The sequence below is a fragment of the Mustela erminea genome, chromosome 9 (genome assembly GCF_009829155.1).
Source record: "Mustela erminea isolate mMusErm1 chromosome 9, mMusErm1.Pri, whole genome shotgun sequence".
NCBI lineage: Eukaryota > Metazoa > Chordata > Mammalia > Carnivora > Mustelidae > Mustela > Mustela erminea.
In genome coordinates, this window is record NC_045622.1 from 20729534 (window position 1) to 20752224 (window position 22691).

The 22691-nt window shown below is 48.4% G+C and overlaps 1 protein-coding gene across 5 annotated transcripts in view; it reads left to right on the forward strand.

The window, feature by feature from the left end:
• PKNOX2 (PBX/knotted 1 homeobox 2) overlaps positions 1-22691 on the forward strand; it is a 259719-nt gene that overhangs the window by 221090 nt on the left and 15938 nt on the right. For 4 of the 5 annotated variants that reach the window (XM_032359674.1, XM_032359677.1, XM_032359675.1 and 1 more), the window contains 4 exons: positions 5473-5661; positions 16822-16951; positions 17398-17495; positions 18308-18427. In XM_032359674.1, the coding sequence (XP_032215565.1) occupies positions 5473-5661; positions 16822-16951; positions 17398-17495; positions 18308-18427 (537 nt within the window). The remainder of the gene's footprint in view (positions 1-5472; positions 5662-16821; positions 16952-17397; positions 17496-18307; positions 18428-22691) is intronic. The other variant, XM_032359678.1, reaches the window with a different exon arrangement.

Here is a 22691-nt window from a genome sequence, read left to right on the forward strand (position 1 = left end):
TGAGGAGCTAGTGTGCAGGGGTGTAAGACTAAAATATAAGGTCAGTTCTCATTTTGCTTTTTTTGAAGGGTACCTCTCAGTAGAAAAGGGCTGTTTCTTTATTTTGGAAGAGAAAGCAGAGAGAGAAGCTGGAGGTGAAGCAAGACTTAGGGGGAAGGATTGAGAACACATTCATCACGTTTGATGATGGTATTAAATTAAATGGAATTGTTATTGCTCTAGAAGATTTGAAATAACTTTTTATATGGCATTGATCACTTAGAAAAATAGTTTAATAAATCAGAGTTTTATTCTGATTTAGAAGCAAAAACCCAAAATTGCAAACACGTAGGATAGAGGATGATTTATTAAACGTAAATACAGGAGAAAAAACACCGGGAATGATTCTTTTTCTACTCGCTGAATACGAAAGAACAGTAGAAAAGCCAACAGGATATTAGAAATTATTAAAAGAGATTTAAAAAATTATATGCAATTGCTTCCCTCTGGTTTCTAAGATACTTTCACATCATTATTGCCTTTAGCCTTAATCAACTCTTAAAAGCAAGCAATGATCGTTATCCTCATGTTCCAAATGAGGAAGTTGAGGCTCACAGAACTCGTGGCCCAGTAACACCCAATTTTGTAAACAATAGGCCTGGATTCAGGGTGTCTGACAACCACCCCCACCGATTTGCTTCTGCCCACCAGCCACCCCACTAATGGTACAGCCCATCTTTGTCTCTAATATTGAATAGGTCCTCCATATTCATTACCTCGGAATACCATTATGATTTACTCTCCCTTCTTAAATCTTTAAACCAAGCCTATTATCCCATAAAAAAGTCATCCTTCGACTGTGCTTTGTTAGACCAAAAAGTAGGTCCGCTTTTGACCACTGGGTGCCAGATGTGGTGTAAGCTCCTTGTGTGTTTCATTTGAACAAAACCATTCTACGTAGATTTTACTTTGTCTTTTTGTCTTATGTGTTGGTACTTTCTGATTCTTTTTTAATAAGTACTTATTGGCTATGTTTTAGAAAATAAATGAGTAGATATGTACACCTTTCTTTGCGGTGGATACTTGTATGTAGATTTAAAACCAAACGAGTAAATGAAATTTTGATTAAAAAAGGAATAGTCCAGTAAAGGAGAGCTCGGAGACCGAAGGAAAGAAGAAATGGAAGAAGAGAAGGGAAGGGAAAAGAGAAGAGGAAAAGGAAAAAGAAGAAAGGTTTAAGGACTTAGGATGATTTTTGTCTGGAGAACACAAAACCAGTTGGACAATTTTTTCAAGTCAAATGCCTTGTTCCCTGTATAGCATAGAGTGAAACTCCGTATTTGTGTTGAATGGATAATATTAAATTAAGGGAGGTTGTATTGATGGAGGCATTAGGGGTTCTAGGTGCCTGCAGAAGCCTGGGTAGGGGCTTCAGACTCAGGCAGGAGAGATCTTGGTACATGTGAGAAAGAACTTCTCAATCAGCAGGCTGAGAGAAATAGAGGGGACTTGAAGTGAAGGCTCTCACTGGGAGCGCCTCAGACAAGAGCAGCCATGTATCCTAGAGAGTTTGGTCTCTCACCTAGACGCCAGCCCAGATCATCTCCCAGGGCCCCTACCAGCCCCGTCCGTGAACTGAGGGCATAAGTCATGTTCAGGCAAGCAGAAAATGGAAAGCACCTGATAGTCCAACCTCTCTTTTTACCCAGGAGGAGGCAGACATCTACACTGGTGAAGTACTCTGACTCCTGTAAGCTAGGCCAGGAGTGAGAGATGAGGAACCAGAGTAGCCGAATGAGGAAACGTTACCAGACAAGACTCTGGAAATCCTAAACTTTAATGTCCCCAAAGCTATTTGGTCTTCCTCATACCCTATACTTCCCATCACTGGGCCACTCCCAAATCCTGTACCCTTCAGACTGTTTTTCTCCATCTACACAAATCCGCAGAGCCCATCTTGGGAGCAACATAGTACATGTGGCTTCACATCCTAGTGTTACCACTTACCAGCCATGTGGCTCTAAACACAGAAAACTTAATATCTCTGGGCTTCATTTTCTTCAACTATAAAATATGGGCAATCATGGTGCCTCCTTGCAGAGGTGGTCGTGTGGTATAAATAGGAGAAGGCATGTGGTAGGTTTAACACAGTGTCTGAGACATAGTAAGAATAAGACAGGTTTGGGTATTGTTATCAAGCAGTCAATGAGCATTTATTAAATGCTTTTGTATGGTGCTAATTATTCTGAAAGACATAAACCAAGATATCCATGGCCAAAATCAAGTAGAAAATTGAGAGCAAATGTTCTTTCAGTACCAAATTAGCCATTCTAAAGTCACGAGTCTCTTCTTTGCATGGGAGACCACAGTCTCTTTTGATCTCAGCCAAAAGGGAGGGAGCACTCCCTTAGGATAAGTTCCTAGGATTGAGCCCTGCATGAAGACACAAAATTGTTGGTTACTGTCTTTGAGTGACAACTTAGTCTAATTCAGTACTCCAAGAGCCCTTAGTTAGGCACCATTCCTGCCCATCACGCAATCTAAAAGTTAACCCAGGGACTACTCAATCGTTCCCCACTAGAAATGTCTATGAAACTCAGAGAGGAGCATGGCACCAGTGTCCAGTCATGTCGTTCTGCTCACACCTGACCGTCAAAATTCTCTGGGAGAGATTACCTGCCTTGATTCCTAGGCATCAAGATGCTAGCCAACAGCTGGGAGGGTAGGATTACACAGAGACTCCCTAGATACTGCTTAAGTCAACACCAGTGGGTCTCCAATGGCAACAGGCCCCACCCTTTTTTCCATTTTTCATTTCAGTGTAATTACAGATTCACATGCAGTTCTAGGAACTAATACAAAGAAGTTCTGATTCCCTTCTTGCATAACTGCATACAGTTTCACAACCAGGAAATTGACAGTGTTACAATCCACAGATCTGATTCAGATGACACCTTTTTACATGCACTCCTGTGCATGTTTAGCCTTGTGCCTTTGTATCACAGATACAGATTCATGTAAACTCTGACAGTCAAGAGAGAGAACACTTCCTCCCTCCCTCTGCCAGTTCCTCCCTCCCTCCCCCACTGCACCCTCGGGCCACCACCAATCTGTTCTTCATCTCCATAATGTTGTCATTTCAAGAATGTCAGATAAATGGCATCATACAGTAGGTAACCTTTTGAGACTGGCTTTTTTTTCCCTCACCATAATTATTCTTTTGAAATCCATCCAAGTTGCTGAGTGTATCAATAGTTTGTTCCTTTTTGTTGCTAACTAGTAGTCCATGACATGGACATACCACAGTGTCTTCATCCATTCACCTGTTGAAGTTGATTTTGGTTGTTTCCAGTTTGGGGCTGTTAGAACAGGCCGCTTTGAACATTCACAAACTGTTTCTGTGTGAACATATATTTTATTTCCCTGGGATAACTGCAGGGTGTAAGATAAGCATATATGTAGTTTTGTTTCAAAAACACCTGTTACACTGTTTTCTAGAGTGGCTGAACCATTTTTCACATCCCCTAGTAATGTCCGAGTGATCCAGTGTCTCTATTTTTTATTTTAACCATTTTAACCATTCTGATAGGTGTGTAAGTGATATCTCATTGTGGTTTTAATTTGCATTTCCCTGATGGCTAATGACATTGAACATCTTCTCATGTGCTTACTTGCCATCTGTGTTTCTTCAGTGAAATGTCTGATGTTGTCTTTTTCCCCTGTTCTAACTGGGTTGCTTGCTCTTTTACTGTTTAGTTCTGAAAGCTCTTTATATATTCTAGAAAGAAGTCCTTTGTCAGATATATGGTTTGCAAGTATTTTCTTCCAATCTATAGTTTGCCTTCTCACCTTCTTTGCAAGATCTCCTGAAGAGCAAGCTTTTTAAATATTGATGAGTTCTAATCTATCAGTTTTTCCTTTTCTGGGTCAAATTTGAGTGGTCAAGTCTAAGACCTCTTAATCCACTCTTAAGAACTCATGATTTTCTCCTGCATTTTTATTCTAAAAGTTTTATAGTTTTATCTTATATTTAGGTCTGTGGTCCAATTGAGTTAATTTTTATATAAAATGTGAGACTTAAATCAAGGGTTTGGTTTTTTGTTTGTTTGTTTGTTTGTTTGTTTTTACTTGTGAATGTCCAATTGGTCCAGAATCATTTGAACACGCTTTTTTGAAAAGCAATTTGGCAGTATTTATCATGAGCCAAAAGAATGTCCATACTTTTTTTCCTGTAACTTCTGGGAGTTCAGTCTGAGGAAATAGGCAGACACATGAATCAAAGTGGGAAGCTTGGAAAACAGTCACTATAACATTTTTTATAAAATTGAAAAATTGGAAGTAGCCTAAATGCCCAATGATGAGGGATTGGTTAAGGAGGACACATGTGAAATAATAGGCAACAATTAAAATATGTTTACTCAATAACTTTTACCCATTCAGCAAATATTTACTCAGTGTCCAGAGTGTTGGTGCCAATGATAACATAGCAAGAAAATCAGACACCCTCTCTCCCTTCTAGAAGCTCGAAGGCCAGAAGTGACAATAGAGAACACCGTGCTGCTGTGTAGAAAAATAAAACTAATAAACTAAGGGGAAAACAGGAAACAAAGTTGTAAGCACAAGGTGACTAAAGCAATGTTAAAATAGATGCCTGTGGAAAAGACCAAAAAAAGAAAATCATAGTTCTTTTAGGGTGATGGGTCAAGGACAGTTATTTCCCTCCTTGACTTTCCAAACTTCCTGTCGCACTTTTCTTGTTCTAATAATAACAATGATGAAGAGAAAAGCCCAAACTGAGAACTCTCCTGTTGCCATGAAGGGTGAGGAGTATCCATCTGAAGAGAGACAGTCACACGTACCACAATCCAAAGGGCACAGAAAAGGCCGCTGTGGACAGCTTGCTGTTCAGAGCCCAGCTAAGTCATGCGGGATGATCCCGTCAGTCAGCAAGTAGCAATGGGGCCTCTGCAAGGTGACCTGTGTCACATGAGGCCCTCAGAATACATGCTTAAGAATAGACAGTCCCTGACTCCTAGAGGCTCCCACAAGAGCTCTGATCCCCATCTTCCTCATGTCTGCTCAGCGTTCCACACTTCGCAGCTTCTACATTCCCTCCTACAATCCTTTCCACAAACCTAGATGGTTGTTACGGGGGACTTAATTATACCCACTCTTCCAACAACCAGGTGCAGAGCAACTGCCCAAGCCCCCCCAGGCAATGACTGGCAGGGTTGGGGCTAGAGACCTGGGCTTTTAGCTGTACGGTTCTCTGAGTACCCTTTACTCAAGAGCGGTTGTGTTAACAGTGGGCTCAAAGCATGCAAACCATCAGCAGGCCACCGTAGCTAGAACTGAAATCCAGTGGATGAGAATACTTTATACCCAGAGCAGGGCATGGGTTTCTCTCCACTGGTGGCCTTGGGGCTCGGGAAGTCAAGGCAGCAGGAGGAATGTGATCTGAACACCAGGCTCAGCTCTCCCTCCTCTCCCCAGATGGTGAAGGCAATCCAGGTCCTGAGAATTCACCTGCTGGAATTGGAGAAAGTCAATGAACTCTGCAAGGACTTTTGTAACCGGTACATCACCTGCCTCAAAACCAAGATGCACAGTGACAACCTGCTCAGGAATGACCTCGGGGGACCCTACTCCCCCAACCAGCCCTCCATAAACCTTCACTCACAGGTAACACACTGGGCTGGGTCCTATGTCCTAAACTAGGCTCCTAAGCTGGGTGTAGGAATGTCTGAAGGTTCTCTGGTGGCCTAGTAGTGTAGCTTAGACTCACTGGACCCTTTCAGCACAAAAGCCCTGCTGTGATCCACTCCTGCTCATCAGGCAGCCCCAGAACTCACCATACTGGGGCATGGGTATTCCTTAGAAAATGACCAAAGTGATTCCTGGGTTCCTGGCCCAAGATAGCCTAAGAAATGCACATAAGTGTTGAGATGAGGCTGGGGCAGAGCCGGGAATGGACCCCCACCTCTTAGCCCCGCACACTTCTCAAGAGGGCTTGCTGACCTCTCCGTGTCCTTGATAAGGAGGGTTTTGTCCTTTCCTGAATCCTGCCCATTTCATAGATGAAGGCAGCTTCCCATGCGACTGCTTCTGCTTCTGCCAGCTCATTTTCCAGTTGCTCACCCTACCCTGGCTCATCTGTCTTCCTAAGTTTCAGGACCACTGGGAATGTCACCTCCCGCCACCCATCTCCCAAGAGTCACCTTCATCCCGGGAACTGGGGAACCTAGAAATGGCAACTTTGTGTTTTGAGGGAGAATGGGCTCTTCTCTCCAGGGTGGAATATATTCCCCAAACCTACAGAGCTAAAAAAAAAAAAAAAGCCGCCTGGTGGTACTTTTCCACCAAACTCACCCACATCTACGCAAGCCATAGCTCACTGCTTTCTTCTCCTCCCGCTGAGTTCCCGAGTCTGGGACAGACACATGGAGGGCCCTAGGAGATTTACTGTACCCTCCTCTCCTGAGACAAATCAGGTGTGGGGAAAAGGATAAACTTTCTAAAGATAATGGGCACTCGAGAAAGTGTCTAAGAAAGGTGGTGCCATTTTTATCTCTAAGCTTTAGGGACCAGCACACTTTATCCATTCCTCCAGCTTGTAGAGGCAAGGGAAGGGTCAGGGGCCTTCTAGAAGGTCAGCCCTGCTTGCACAAATTCAGAAGGATCTCTGTGGGACTCTACAGTGAGTACTGCATGGGACACGAGGCAAGAAGTTTATTTCCTCTTCCCGTTGCTTGAAATCACCAAATCACTTTATTACAGATCTAAAAACAGCCGCCCAGGCTTCTGCTAGCTAATATTCTCTTGAAATAGACTCATTCCTTCAGAGTCTTATTGTACTTTCCCTTATGATCAAAATTAGCAAGAAACTTGCATAAAAGAGGACAATAATTGCTCAACGAGCATCTCGTTTGTAATTTATTAGTTTCTATTATTGTGGGTTACCATGGCGACGCTGCACAGCCCCGGTGACGGGAGAGATGCAAGATAGGAGCTGAGGAGGCTGTGAGGCCTCAGCAAATGGAGATGCACATTTTTATCAGTAATTTTCATGAAAATAATAAGTGAGGAGTTAATGAGATGGAAAGCCATCCTGTGGCTATTGTGAATTTTTTTTAAGTGTTGATCTAATTAGAATGCATCGGTCAGGAAAAGTAATGAGGATTTAGTGCCTCACAGAGATGTGAGGATCATATCAGAAAATTAGCACAAGTCTTTGGAAATAATCAGGTCCTTGGAGAGGCTCTGGATTTCCCCTCCTGGGCTCTCCAAGTCTACCTCGTGCACTGACATTGGGGGTGTACTAGGGTAGTGGGGGAGGAGAGGAGGGCCAGAGGGCTTAGCAGCCACAGCGGCCCCCTCCAGGTCGGGGTCCTGGGGCTGACAAGTCAGTCTGCAGCAGGCAGGGCCACTGGGGACCCAGGGTTGGCAGAGAAGGGTAACACAGGCTCTGGGTGAGCCAGGGCGCACAGACGCTGCCTGCGAAAGTCAGTCCTCCTGGGAGATCCCAGCCTTCGGGGCCTCTGAGCTTTGAGGAAAGAGGAGAGAACTTTGATTCCCGTCATTGTAAATATCAGATCTCTGCCTAATAGTGAAGCTGGCCCTGGGGTAGCCACCAGAGAAAGGCTTCTGATCTGCTTAGAAAGAGGAACTCAGACAATCGGGCAAAAACAAAGACAGCTCGAAAAAAAAGACAAGGCGTTGGGCAAGGTGTTCCTATTTGGAACTTCTCAGACTTGTCCCTTCATTACCTCTGCCTGCTGCCACCTACTTAGCTGGGACTTCAGTGGCTAAATGAGATAATCACACACAGGCTGCTGCCGTAGATTCCCAGCCCGGTTACCTGTCCTCTATGGCTAGCCCTCAGCACTCCACACACATGCCTATGCACCACAAACATAAACACACCTACACATGCCTTTTCAGGTTCTGCTGCTGCATTTATGGTCCTAAGGCCCTGTTCATGTCTTTGTCCTGCTCAAAAGCTCCAATTGTCCTCAGAGTTTTCTCATCCTTTGGCCGGACAGTGAAGGCTCTCCCAGGGCTGCATTTTCCCAGGCCAGTCTACTCTGACAACCCTTCCGCGGCTCTGCACCACCAAACCCATCCTCTTCCCCAGGACAGCAACAAGGCTGCTCTCCCCAGGAGACCTCTCTGATGCCCCATCCAGAAAGGCCTTTTCTTTCTCCCAACTAAGTGCTGGAGCCCTGGGGACCACTTATATATAAATATCACATGCGACTTTATCTCAGCGTCACTGGTATAAGGGTCATTCTCCTCTCCTAGATAACAGACATGTTTTGAGTACAGACAGTGTTTTATATATACAATTAAAACCCACGCCTGGTGGCAGCTAACCCAAGGTCCAATTCATGGACGGCTAGTAAATATCTGTGGGGAGAAGTAAGACAAGGAGACAGATGGCAACAGATCAACAGGGGCCAGAGGAAGCCAAAAGAGGGAAGGAGAAATCAGAAGAAAGACAAAGGGAAAGAAAGACAACTCTGGAGGGTAACCTTCAAGAGGGAGCAGAGGAAGGATGAAGATCTGGAGGGGAAGGGCGGCAGAGGGAAGGGAAGAGAGGCTGAGAAGGCCAGAGGTGAAAAAGAGAGAGAAAAGGAACAGCAGCAGCAGAGGGGTGGGGGGTGAAGGGACAGGCTAGGGGGTGCGGGGTCAGTGCGAAGCCAGGCGTGTGGAGGAGGGACGGTGCATAGGACGCGCCACGTGCTGTCCACAGTCCCAGGGCAGGCTGCTGTCACTGTCCCTGAGCTGGGGGCTGCCGCGCTAGCTGGGCCTTCCCCAGGAAGGAGAGGCCTCGGCTGCCAAGAGACTTTCTGTGCAGGAGGCCGGCCTGGGAACCAGTATGGGAGAGAAGAGAGGAGTGTCTGGGGCATGCGTGTGTGTGTGTGTGTGTGTGTGTGTGTGTGTGTGTGTGCGTGTATGCGACAAGCACACGCACGCACGCAGACATATGATGGTTCACATTCGTCATGGTTCAGCCTTAATCCCCCCAGCCTGAAATAGCCGCACTGAGCACCAGCCTGGCCCAGGGAGGGGTGTCTCCCCTCTGGAGCATGAGCTTCAGTATCAACATTCCAGCGGCCTGCCAGCTTTGTTGCAAACTGCTGGTTCATGGTTTTCCCTGTGTGCTAATCATTTGGCCTTGTGTTGCAAGGTGGGGGAGATTTTTTTATTCAAATTTACCCCCCGCCATGCCATACCATGTCCCCATTCAGCTCTATGGCAGCTGGGCACCTTCCCTGCTCGGACTTCCTTTTCTGAATGTGAGCTTTCTCTTGGGTGGGATACAAGTAGGGAGTAGGGGAGACGGCTTCCACCAAGCCCACAAGCTGAACTAGAATTCCCAAGAAATTGGGCCACAGCTGGTTTCCATGCTCCAGGAAGCCATCCTGTTCCACCTGCCCCTGAGGACATCCCAGCTTCCTCACGCCTCTGAGCCCAGGTTTCTTGCTGGGGCAGCCTCCTCAGTAAGGAGGCTCATCCTAGACTCCCAGTTCCTGTTGGACGGGCTTCTCCCGGCTTTCCTAGAGGACATAAACCAAACCAACCAAACCATCCCACTGGAGAGAATTAATTCCCACCTTGCTCTGAATTGGACTGAGCTGAAGTTCTCAGTCACCGAGCATGATCCTATGAGAGCATGAATGAATTATCCAGAAGGAGCTCCCAGTCTCAGTACAGGGGAGCTGTGAGTCACACCTGTGGACCTAGATAAGTTATGTGAGCCACAAAAGACTCCAGAGTAAGGGGACATTGAGGAAGGCAGGAAAGGAGTAGCCAGAGATAGGGAGAGGAGCCACAGAAGAGGTCTGGATCAAACAAACCACATGTGTGGCTTCCGGTTACGCCAGTCACTGCTTAGCCTCCTTCTCTCTGCCCCCAGAGAAGGCCTGGTCCCCGCCTGCCCACTCTCACAGCCACAGCCTGTTCCTGCCTGGAGACAGAATGAGCAAACCTCAGCATGGATTAGGAAGGCCAGCAGGAAGATTTTGCCCATTGTGATTGGAGAAGTTGCAGATTCTGTGGCCTTGGAAGGACTTCTTCAGGAAAGGGGATGAGGAGGAGGAGTGGTAGGCTATCTGGGAGCTCCGAAAGTGAGTGTTCCCGGTGTAGAGAGATGTCTAGGAGAAGACAAGGAACAGAGACAGCCTTTCAGAATTCCTGGGGCAAAGAAGCTGCTAGAGGATGAGCGGTCATTCAATTCTGCCCTGTGCATCAGTTCAAGCACAACTGAGCCTGCTGAGTTCCAAGGACCTCAAAGGGGGTGTGACATGATCTCTGACCTCCGAACCTAACAATGACTGTGCTGCAAGGCTGAAAATGATGGCCAGTCCCCAAAGATGTGAGACATAATAGGGAATGTAGGCGATGGGGCAAATGTTGGAAACATGTTGGAGGCAAACTAATTGAGTAGCCACATCTTGTGCTGCCCCAGGAAGAACTGGGGAGAATGTCAATATTTCCTGAACCTTCCCTAGACTGTATGTACTGGGTGCTTTATGTATATTACCTTATTTACTCCTCACAGCAAGGCTGCGAGGGCACATTATTTTCTACCCCAGGAAAGAGAAGCTCAGAGAAGTTCAGACACTGGCTCAGGTAAACAGCAGAGACTGAGATAGGTTATGCTGGAAACTGTGTTCTACTTATTATATTACTTACTAATATTATATATGATACTATATATAGAGAGAGTATTGATTTTTTGGGGGGGACACATAGGAAAGAACCAGGGGTCCTGGGCCCTGGGTATGGAGGGGTGACCCCACTTAGCTGTAGAGCACTGATTTGAAAACTAGAAAGGTACATTTCTGCTAACTCTCTAAAAAAAATAGGGAGGGGACTAGTGAGTACACCCTTGCCTGGAGCAGGTGGACTTGCCTATAGACCTACAGGAAGTTTGCATTTTTAAGATTAGCAGGAGATCAGGGAGGTAGGAGGCAGTCACCTCAGTCAAGCCCCCGGAAGTTCTGCCCAGTGGCCAAGCATCCTGAGGATTTGACTAGGGAGTTTTAAGGCTGATGGGAGGACGGGGAAGTGATCTACCCTGCAGGATCACCACTGAGGTGGGAAGGAGGCACCCCTACACCACAGTAACAGGAAGTAGAGTTCCAGGAGCTACCCTGCCTCCCTCCTCCCACAGCCACCAATGCTGTCCTTTCCACCACTTCCCAGCCCCCAGCCCTCCAGTTCAGGGCGCCAGGAGACCATGAGGACCGCCCTTCCTGCCAGACCAATGAAACCTGAGCAGTTCTCTTCTTCTGAGAAGGAATGTTCCTTAAGAGCAGCAGCTGCCACTTGTCCCCACAGGCCAGAAGCGCCTTTCCCTTGAGACTAAAGCCCCCAGCAGGAGAGAAACAGCCACTGGATTAGGTGGCTTGTTTACATGTGATTGGCTTTCCTGAGTTTGGGAGCCCAGCCCTTCCCAGCCAAAGACAGGACTCTGGCCCTGCCAGAATGGAAGGACACTGCCAGGAACAGTGTGTCTGGGGACAGAGGCAACCTCTCCTCCCCACTAAGACACATACACACACTCCCCATCCCGGGCCAAAGCCCAGTCAGGCCCTGCGCTTATTGAGCATCTGTTGTGCACCCAACACTGTGGTCGGCAGCTTGGGGGAATTCAAAGAAAGAACCCTCTTTCCCTCAAAATAGCTGCAACCAAAGCTAAGGAAAGAAGACACGTGCATAAGACAGAGAACCGTTATGCTTTATGTGCAGTATATCAGACCAACAGGAAACACTGAAGAAGTCAAGAGCATGGGCCACGGGCATGCCCAGAGTGAGTCTGGACAAGCTTTCCAGCAGAAGTGAGGTACCCCAGACCAGTCCCCAGCCCCCAGCCCAGGCCAGTTAGCCCACAGACCTGTCCTCCTGGGAGGCTTGGAGAGGTTTGGGGGAGCGCAGTCTGAGCTTGTGGATCAGCAGAGACCCCTAGTGGCCTAGGGGTGGATGGCAGATAGTGGGTCCCCATGGGTAGTGCTGTCCCCTCCCAACTCCTACCCCCTCCACACCTGTTCACCCACCCACCCCCAACAAACAATGGATTCTAGGGAATGGCATTGGTTTTTCTAAATCCTCAGTCGGGATGACCTTTGCAGTGTCATCTAGTTCATGTCCTCTGTTCTACAGGCCTCCTAGTAAGATAAACATTCCAGCTATTTCAAAATTACTTAAAGGAAAATGTTTCTGTCTGTCTTTGCCTTCCTTTCTTCCTCCCATCAGTTTATTCCGGGAATTTCTTCCTTTAGTGGGAATTTTGTTTCCCCAGCCACAGAAGCCCTTTCCCTATTGACAGTGAAGAGTGGTGGCTCCAGGGACTGGGCCGGCTCCCTCTGGACCAACATCAGACCATGAGGTCAGAGTTCATAGCCACAGTCCCTTCCTTTGCACCACAAACACCCCACCCCAACACCCTGTGCTTCCAAAAGCAATCCTAGAACCTTTCACTTTTTCTTAGGAAAGCCTTCCTTTTGAACAAATCATCTTTTTGTTGTTGTTGTTCCAAAATGAGATTAGGAATAAAACTCACCTGGTGACTACCGTGACTGATGGCCTGAGGCAGTGAAGGCTTTGCAGCTGGTCCACGAGTAGGGTTAAGGAGGCGCGAGCTCTGGGCCGTTCTAAAGCTGCTCCCCTACCTTGCTTGGCCCGCTTCTGAGAGGCTCTCTGCCTCTCTGTGTCTCAGGGAAACAGCGCACGAGGATCAGCAGTGTCACAGCTTCTGGGAGGCCTGTGGAGCCTAGCTCGTGGGTTTTCATCCAAGTCCTGGGTCACCTGGTCCAGACCTGGAGACATCATTCCCAGAAAACTCCAAGGAAGTTTTCAGCTTTAGGGCCTTGTCCTGCTTTGGAAAGCAAATCTTAATACTAGAAGGTAGGAGCTCACACACACCCCAGTTTGGTGGGATGGCTCCACCAGAAAGCCAGGCTTCTAGCACTTTGCAGAGGCTCAGGGACACTACGGCCATGTTCTTGGTGGGACGAGGCAGAGTTCTTAAGCTAGATAACCAGCGCAGAGCCCCTGGTTCCTGGACAATTTGGGCAGGGATGTGAGACTCTGGATGCTGAAGAATGTCCCTAAAACTGTATAACATGTTCTTCTCACCTCTTTATGGGCGCTAAGGAGACTAGAAGGAAACAGCCCTATTTGGGTCCAGACAGAGCATCACCCACCTGCTTGGGAGTCTGATGAGCCCCAAGAGGAAGCTGCCAAGAAGATAAAAATACTGTGTGCTTAGCCAGCATTTTCTCCCTAAGGGGCTTCCATTGCTGCCACAGTATGGAAGACCTAGACTCTTCCCAGAGATTCAGAGCCCCATCGTCTCCGCAGAGGCAAAAGCTCCAGAGAGCCAGACCCAGGGCTCCCCCGGAATGGCTGCAGTCAGGTCACAGAGCTCGTCCAAGGCCGAGGCACAGCTCCCACTTCTGGGGCTTGGCCGGGGCCCAGGAATGTCTTGGGCAAGGTGGCAGGAATGAAGGGGGCACAAAACGAGGACTGACCCCCACGGCTCAGTACGCAGCCCCGGCTAAGTCTCCACTGCTGCAAAGTTGAGAACCCAAGCAGCTCTGGGACCTTCTGAACAGGTTTAAAATCCTGGCTGTGCCAAACTCAGCTCCCTCGCTGAGTGGCTTTAGCCAAAGGAAGTGGAAAGTGACTTATTGGGTGCTGACGTGTGCCAGGCACCCTGCTTATGTCGAGCCTGGGTATCTGACTCCAAAGCACATCTCTCCAAGCAAGCGTCGGTGCTGTACTCAGAGCCAAAGAACCTGGGTTCGAGGCACATCTGTGTGACTCTAGGAAGCCACTTCGGTTCTCGGGGCCTCACTTGCTCTGCAGGCAAATAGAATCATCTTTCCCAATAGTGTGGGAGTATTTCATTAAAATGAAATAGCATGATAAAAGAATGTGAATATTCAACGTGTGTAATACATAGGTAGTTTCAGAACCGTTGACCTTTGGGACCAGCCGAGGGCGGTTTTTACAAATACAGATCGCAGAGGGTCTGGTTCCATGACCCTGAAACTCTGTGTCTTTGAAAACACGACAGGGCTCAGGCCAGTATGTGAAATAGGTCATATTTACAAATGTAGGGGTTGGATATTATTTCCCTAGACCTCGGGGACGCCCAGATTTTTCTTCCTCTTTTTTGCCCAGCTACAATGGAGCCATCCCTGGCCCTTCCTGTGGTCTCTGTCCCTGAACGTCTCTTCTCCATTCCTTTGCTGAGCTTGGCTGCCTTTCGGCATGTCCCAACCAATGACCCCCGAGTGGGAGGAGACGATAGAAAAGAGAAGAATCTGATCTAATGCATAAATTGCCTTTAACTACCCAAGCCCAGAACCTGGCACGCAGGCCTGCAAGACCACAGGGCAGGGAACCAGCCAGAGTCTGAATAAGTAGATGAAGTATCCAGGGGATAGCTCACCCTTCTGCCTCTGGCTAGCAAAAATGTGTGTTGGTTGAATCCCAAGGCACACATCTTGTATTTATTTTACTGTTTCACTTGTGTTTTCCTAACCTTGCTGGAAACCTTTTTTCGGGGGAAAAAAAGTCTGGGGCAACTTTTTATGTTGGAAATTCCCAAATGCCTTTCCCCAATGAGGAGCACCATGGCATGAAGTTTCCAGATGAGAGAGAGAATTGAAAAGTCCTTTCCATTAGTTTTAGGGTGAAAGGCATAGAGGGATAACACCCTCTTCTGTTACATTTAACTTCTAACTTTGCTTCAGCTTCAAATAACATCAGCATTGGTTTACATCCTGTGAGAATGGTTGGCAAGGGTATTGGGATGAGGGCAGAATCAACCTTAGATGGAGACAGAGCTGAAAACAGGCTTTGAGGGCTCCTGGATGTCAGCGCTGAGCCAGACACATTTTATAAACGAGACTGATGCTCCCAGAAGGGCTGGGATTTGCTGATTCCCAAATCCATGGTCTTTGCTCTCGTGCCCATGCTTCCTCTGTACTTCTGGGGTTTGAGTGTTTCACCTGTTCACCTTGCCTCCAGTAACTATGCACTGAGCCCCTGTGGTTCCAGGAGCACCTTGTAGCCCGGTTCTTGGCACAGGGTGGGTATTCAATGTTTGTGGTTGAAGGAGGGCTGTGTTCTAGTCCCATTGCTGTGAACTGGCTGGAGGTCTTGGGCGAGTCTCTTGGGTTTCTAAGAAGCCTCAGTTCCTTATTTGTGCTCAGAGAGTTGGAATATGTAGCATTTAAGGGCTCTTCCAGTTTTTAGGTTTCGGAAAGTGGGCCTCAGTATTAGACTTGAACCGGTTGAGTTGGGAAGACCAAAAGTTGGCTCCAAGAAACTCTAGACCTTCCCTGGAGGCTGAAAGCCCAAGCTTCTCCCCCAGTCCTAAAATGAAAGTTAGGAAGCTTGGGGCCTTCTTTTCCCCCAGTGGTAGTCTATTTTCTTGACTGTTTACTTGTCTAAATTCCTACAGCTCATGCGTTAGGACTCCAAGCTGTGAGCATGACAGTGTCAGCCCTTGATGGTCTTCAGAGAGGTTATGTGGTTCAAGCCATTTTCAGATGAGGCACTGTGGTCAGAGGAGCCCAGAGACCCAGGCAGGTCTCCCACCACTCCTTCCATGGCACCTCACTGGCCACCTTCCTTGCTTTCTCCAAAGAAAACCTGGAGACCCCAACCTCCTCTCACACACCACAAATTCTCCCCATCCAGCAAGCACCCAGCACCCAGCCCCCAGGCAGGGAGGGTTTATTGCTGCTTCCTGGAGGCTGTGGCCAAGCTCCCTCCCCTCCAGCATGACATGCGGAGTCCCTCAGCATCAGGTCCAAGCCCTTCCTGGCCCAGCTGTGACATGGCAATGACGAGGCAACCAGAGTGCCAGGAATAAATGTTCTTCTTATATGCTTTGGCGGCTGCAAAAACAAACAGCAAGGATTGTTTCCTGGCAAAAATGGGGCCTGGCAGGTTGACAGCGTGGGGCAAAAGGGGGCCTCTGTCTGCAGTGGGATTCTGGGCTGGCAGCCTGGGGAAGAGGAAGGAATCGATGAAATGTGCTGAAGGGTGGCTTGAGGTCGAGGCTCCTATGACATGCCCTGAAGGCAGGTTGTAAAGAGGCAAGGGCGGCTGTTTCTATATTATTCTTATTGAACAACAATTTTAGTGTCCACTGTGTGCCAGGCACCTGAGTTAGGTGCTCAGGATTCAAAGATAAAATTTTGGAAGCCATTTGTCCTTGGAGCTGGGTATAATAAATAATGTGATATAGGTACGTGAGGAGGTAAGTTTCTCGGCGGGAGAGGGTGTCTAGGAAGGCATCTGGAGACAGTTCAGTGTGAAGGGTGAAGAGGTGCTAGGCAGATAAAGCCTGGTTCTCAGCCTGGGCCACATGTTAGAACCACTTAGGGAGCTCATAAAACACCAAAGCCCTGGACACACCCCCAACGAATTGAATTACAGCCTCTGGGTTCAGAACCCAGGCATCAGTATGGGAAATTCCAAAGTGAAGCCAAAGTGGGGACCGCTGGTTTATGAGATGATTTGTGTCTCAGGCTTTAGAAGAACAGAATAGCTAAGTGGATAAACATTGTAGGTTGGTTGGCTGGCTGGTTGGTTGGTTAGTAAGTTGGTTGGTAGATTAGTTGGTTTCAATATTGAGCCTTTTTATTCACTGCTTCTAGAGGGCTGTGAGAATTGCCTTTCAGATTTGGGCCCTAGATGGAACAGGAAAAAGGGAGGAGGAAAGACAGAAAGAGAGAAAGGGAGAGGAGGAATTTGGGGCTGTGGCTTCTAGGCATTGAGTGACATTGTCACAAACCACGCCTCCCTTACTGCCAGGATCTCCTGCAGAATTCCCCCAATTCCATGTCTGGAGTCTCCAATAACCCCCAGGGGATTGTGGTCCCAGCCTCAGCGCTCCAGCAGGGCAACATCGCCATGACAACCGTCAACTCACAAGTGGTGTCAGGTCGGTGCAAGGGATTGTGGGGAACACTCCTGGGAGGAGAAGGGGTGGCTCCAAGGGGATTCCGGGGGTGGGGGGCAGGGTACCATACAAACAATCTTAGGAAATGGGAGGGGTGCCCCCTCCCAAGAAGGGGATTCCAGCTCAATTCTTGACCACAGCGTTCTGTAAGTTTATAGATGACTAGCACCAAGACCTAATTGTGATATTTTAGAACAAATTTGGGTCAAAGTCTCATGAGCCCCTCAAAGACCAAGCTTTACTTCCCACCAGAGACTCTGTTCTCTGGACCCCATTCCCACCCCACCTCACCCCTCCCCAACGGGGGCTTGAGAGCCTCCAGAATTGAAGGTATTTACATGGGAATGCCAAGTGAGTTGGAAATCCGTCTTGCCCTCACTCCTACCCACCCTCATGGCAGGGGACCCAAAAACTGGTTGTCTCCTCAGGTGGAGCCTTATACCAGCCAGTTACCATGGTAACCTCCCAGGGTCAGGTGGTCACCCAAGCAATCCCCCAGGGAGCCATCCAGATCCAGAACACACAGGTGAGTGTACGTGCACAGGTGTGTGCTCATGTGCACTAGTTGTGGGGGGAGGGGAACAGTCATAACTGTTTGCTCCCTGCTAGGCCCTTTACACAAGGGACTTACGTAATCACGTTATTCCTTTAAGAGGTGTCATTATGCTCAGTTTCCAGATGGGAAGCTGGTTGTTGGAAAGGCTTTATCAACTCCTGAGATTTCCCTCCCCCTCGGGGTTACATCAAAGGATCCTGCACCTCCTATCCCTGGTCTAGCCCGAGCCACTCCATAGCTCAGTGGGATAGAGTGCACACACAGGTAGGGGGAGGAGGAAGATCTGAAGTCAGGCCTGAGATGTGACATTAATTCTGTCATCTTGGATAAGTCACCTGACCTGTCTGGGCCTCAGAGTTCTCACCCACAGAGAAGGGATGAACACCACTTGCACAGAGCCCTACCAGCTTCCAGGGCTGCTATGAGTGCTAATCACAGTAATGGGGTGTAAGGTGCTTTGCAAACAGTAAAGTAACCTAGAAATGCTAATAACTAGTGGATGGTTTCTGGCAAATTTGTCTCTCCTCTACCCTCTGCATGTCCCCGTTTCTTCTGTGTCCTCTCTCATCCCCTTCTCCCTACCCCTCTTCCTCCTCCTTCTCCCTGTCTCCCATTCTCTGAGGGGCTGGTGCAGAGTGAAAGGAAAGGTGACCTCCCCAGGGCCCTGAGAATGAGTTGGGAAAGGGGGTTGGCAGCGAGAGCCTGCCGTCACTATGGCAACAGTCCCTAGCTGCTGGCCCGCCAGGCTGCTGATGCTGATTTTTTCTCCACGTGCCCTGAAGGTTAACCTTGACCTCACCTCCCTCCTGGACAATGAGGATAAGAAGTCCAAGAACAAACGAGGAGTCTTGCCCAAGCATGCCACCAATATAATGCGTTCTTGGCTCTTCCAGCATCTCATGGTGAGTGTGCGTGGATTGGGGGTGTGGAGTGAAGCACAGGGTACTAATAAACCCCCAGGTTCCGGACTCTGCCATCTTCCCTGGATCTACAGAGGGCATGGGCCCAGAGAGAGGCTCTCTGGTAGGGATCTAATCTTCCAAAGGCCAAGGCAGAGAGGAGAGGCTTTAGTGGGACCTCAAGCTGGGAGGCTCTCTCTGGTGCTGCTGCCACAAAGAAGGTGACATAAAGTGAGGGAATGAGGACAGACATGTTCTGAAGAGAGCTAAGGACTGGGCAAGGGTTTCACAGATGGGGTGAGATTCTGGGGGCCAGGACTGCGGTTGCTACAGGGAGCCACATGCTCTCCTGCCCTTCTCCTGGGGAAGAAAATGTGGATCCTCAGCCCAGGCTGTTCTGTTCCCTGGAGTTCTCACCATGAGGGTAGCAGCAGATATGTGTCCCCTTTTCCCTGTCCCTCTGATCAGAGTGGCCAGATGGGGCACCATGCTGGAGGGCGGTGGCTGCAACCGTCAGGTTTAGAGAAGCAGCCCAGAGAGAAATCTCCTTCCTCATACAACCAGCTCAGCTCTGGTGCAGAAAACTGACTGCCTTCATGAGCTTCTTTGGCCACTTCTATGAAAGGGCGACAGAGCCTTGGGTTTAAGCATACGCACCCACAGCTCTGTGCGCCCAGGGTGGGGAGGTAGATTCTGGAAGCACCAGCAGGCTTGAAGCAGTCTACGAGGTTTTGAGGTCTTGGCCTGGCATGGAGGTACCAAGTTAGATAAAAAACAAACACCAAGAGACTGTCTTGGCCTTGAGGTAGAACCAGGCATGAGGGAAACTCTTTTTTCAGAGGGGAGAGAATTCAAACGGTCATGGAAAGTAATCATTTGGTCAATCAACAGCTCTTTATTTGAAGTGGGAGTACCTGTAGACACCATGGAGCCTGAGCCTGGGTTGTGTTTCTCCAATACGGACATCTTAGGGACTCCGGCCCAGAAGCGCTAGGCCCACGCACCCAGTGAACAGTAAGAACTGTTCTGTGGTGACTGATGTGGGGCTGGGGCTCTGCCTCTCCCCCGACATGTCCATCCCCCCAGCTCTAGATTGTTGGGGCCACCCCAGGGCTTTGCTGAGGAAGCCACTTTGAGAGTACCACCTAGAGAACAAGGAGGAACCTAAGGCAGCCCTCTCTTTTGAGAGAGGGGGCTGGAAGGCCAAGGGTCAAAGTGAGGGGAAGAGGTCAGAGCCTAGTGATGAAGCCCAGGAGCCAGGGTGAGCACCATCCTCAGGCCTCTTGAGAGCAGCTCTGACTCAGTGGCTGACGATGGGGGCAGGAATGGCCAGGCCTCCTGCCTGTTGTGGTTTTCCACAGTGTCAGAGAGCCGCAGTGGGCCTGCAAGCCCAGCGTCTGTGCTACATGGGCAGAGGGACTCCATGAGGAAGGATCTATCTCATGCACTGGTGCATCACACCCAAGATGGCGGTAGCCGCTCCTCTGCTTCCCATGTCCCCCTTCCCTCCAGCCCCCCACCATAGGTCCAGAGCTGGCTGCACACACCACAGCGCAGTGATGTGTGACCCCAGGCTGGGGGTGTGCTAGAAAGCTCACAGGGTCCTTAGGCGGCCAAACTGGAGCTCCAATCTAGACTTTACCTCTGACTGAAACCTGGACACACTCACGTCTTGGGAAGAAAACCAGGAAGCAATTCAGTAATTGCCAAGGCCCTGGCACATTGGGGTGCTTAATAAATGTTGGTGCCCCGTCCTTCCTGCCCCACCTCCCCCACCCCATGCATTTTTGACTGATGTGAACACACCTCCAGCCTCACTTCTGAGAGAGAGAAAAGGCTAGAAGGGAGAGGAGGCTGCCTGACCAGTTCCCCTACGTACTAGCGCAGTCGCTCAGGCCAGCACCCAGAACTGACCCCCATCACCCGAGCCGGGGCTCTGCCTCAGCTACCTGCCTCTCCCTATTTGCATCTCCCCCCGATGTAAGTCTGAGCCTGAAACCGGAGGGTCATCTTATCAGCCCCTCCTAACTGGTCTCCCATCTGACCTTGGACTTCAAAGTTCACAGGCTCCCCTCTTGCCTCCTTCCGGCTGAGCGCCCCTCTGTAGCTTAGGGTCATTTCTTTCCACTCATGGCCACTGTCCCCTGGACCAGGGATGGCAGAGGAAGGTAGAGGTGGAGAAGAGGGGCAGGGGGAGTCACTGAGCACAAAGCAGAGAAGGAAGGATCCAGATCAGCTCTACAAAAGGGACCAGGAACCATGGCGAGGGCTTGCTGAAAAGCATGAGTAAGACTTTCTGCTCACACCCTCCCAGGCCTGGACCCTCTCCAGCTCAGAGTACACTCAGTGTGGATACTATTAATAAAGCACTTAACATTGGCAAAGTCTTCCCCCACTTAATGCCTTCCTCACAGCGGCCATCAGGAGAGGACAAGGGAGTGACCCCCAGGCCTTTAAAAAAAAGTCACAACTCAGAACTTGTGGACTGGGGAAGGAAGGGTCTGTGGGGAAGTCCAGGCTCTAGGGACACAGCCTGGCACAGCTATCCTCTGCAGGCCCAACTTGGGCCGTGGATCAGTCTGGCTACCCAGATCCCAGTGGGTGCACAGGCCCCCAGGCCCCAGCTCAGGAGAGGCTCTGAAGACTGGGTTAACAAGGGCACAGCCAAAAGAATCTAGGCTTCAGAGCCAGATGGACAGGGTTACAAATTGAGGCCCCGCCACCAGCTGCGCAATCTCTCTGAGTCGATTTCTTTGAAAAAAGATAATACCCGTTTCCCACGCTTGTAAAAATTAAATGAGAGAAAATGTATGAAGAGCAAAGCCTGGTACACAGGCACGTGTAAGAAATGCGAACCCTCTTTGAACTGTCTAGAACCGTGGACTAAGAGCAAGTTTTTGAGAATCAGGCACACAGCTTGTGGAGATTAGAGGTGGATGCCATACCTGTTGTTCTGATCTGTAACACCTACTGATTTTTACTATCATTTCATTCTAAAAACATACTGATGGATACTGTTGCTTACCTGATCTGCGTATATATGTCTCTGTCAAACGTACGTGTCTCATAGCTCTGACTCAGCTGTAAATTGCTCAAGAATAGGGGTCATACGTTATACCTCTTATGGGGGCCCTAAAGATTTGATTCCCAAATTGTGTACCTTTATAGGATGTTATAGGTGTTGCTGTCAAGATGGGGTGAAAGAGCTTGGGAAAATCTGAGTTATACAAAGTTCAGCTCAGTTCTTGATTCTCAGTGTACCAGGGGCATCGTAAATTTGCAAGAGGGGGCATAGTGGGAAGCTTTCCCCAAACATATTTGGTAACATATTTGATTACGCGAGGTCCCCCTCTCCTACCTTGCTTTCACTGTGTCTTTGAGGAACAACTCTGAAACTACAGCTCTTGAGAACTCTAACTTTGCAGTAACACCATATGGCCATAAAGTAGTTGTTCAGTTTTAGGGAGAAAGGGTAGAAAATGTTTGAAAAAGGACAGATTTCACTATCCAGTGGATGGTCTCCTATCCAATCCAGTGCACTGGGAAGAACTCACGTGTTGATTGGCCAGTTGGAAAAGTTGGTTGAAGAAAGAAAAAGCCCTTACAAAGATAGATTTTATTTTAATTTAGAAGGTACACATATATATTGATTCGCTAATGTCTTGATACAGGGCCAAGATCTTTTTCTGACTAGAGGTTGTCCTTTTACTTGCACAAACCTCTCCTATAATAGAACATCTATAAATTCCATCTTTATTTAACATAGGATAAGAAATTTCAAGTCTGGGAAGTAATCTGGCTGTGGGATCTTTCTAGATTTTTGTTATGTATTCCAGCCGCTTACATTTGTCCCAGTTGATAATTTTTAAGGAAGTCAGAATCTCAAATCTTTCCAAAGCATCCCACTTAGTTTTCTTAGCAAGAATAACTTTCTTGTGGCGCTTATGTTTTATTGGTTTACAGAATAGTTAAATTATATCATTACACTAACACATGTAACTGGTATAAACCAGCCTGGAATCAAACACTGCTGACTTCCTGATAAGCAGATAAATGGTGTAAGGACCATTCTGCACGGTTGCCTGTCTATCTCGAGCGTCTGGGACGATGTGCATGGCAGTTTCCATGGTTTGCAGAAGAAACAAAGCATTGTGAATCTACAGTCTCAGCTGGTAGAGATTGTTCATTCAAACTTTTGTAGTGAATACTAGTTGTTCCTGTTGTCTTCTTTCCCTCAGGGACCAGTTAGTGTTCTTTGATTCCTTTC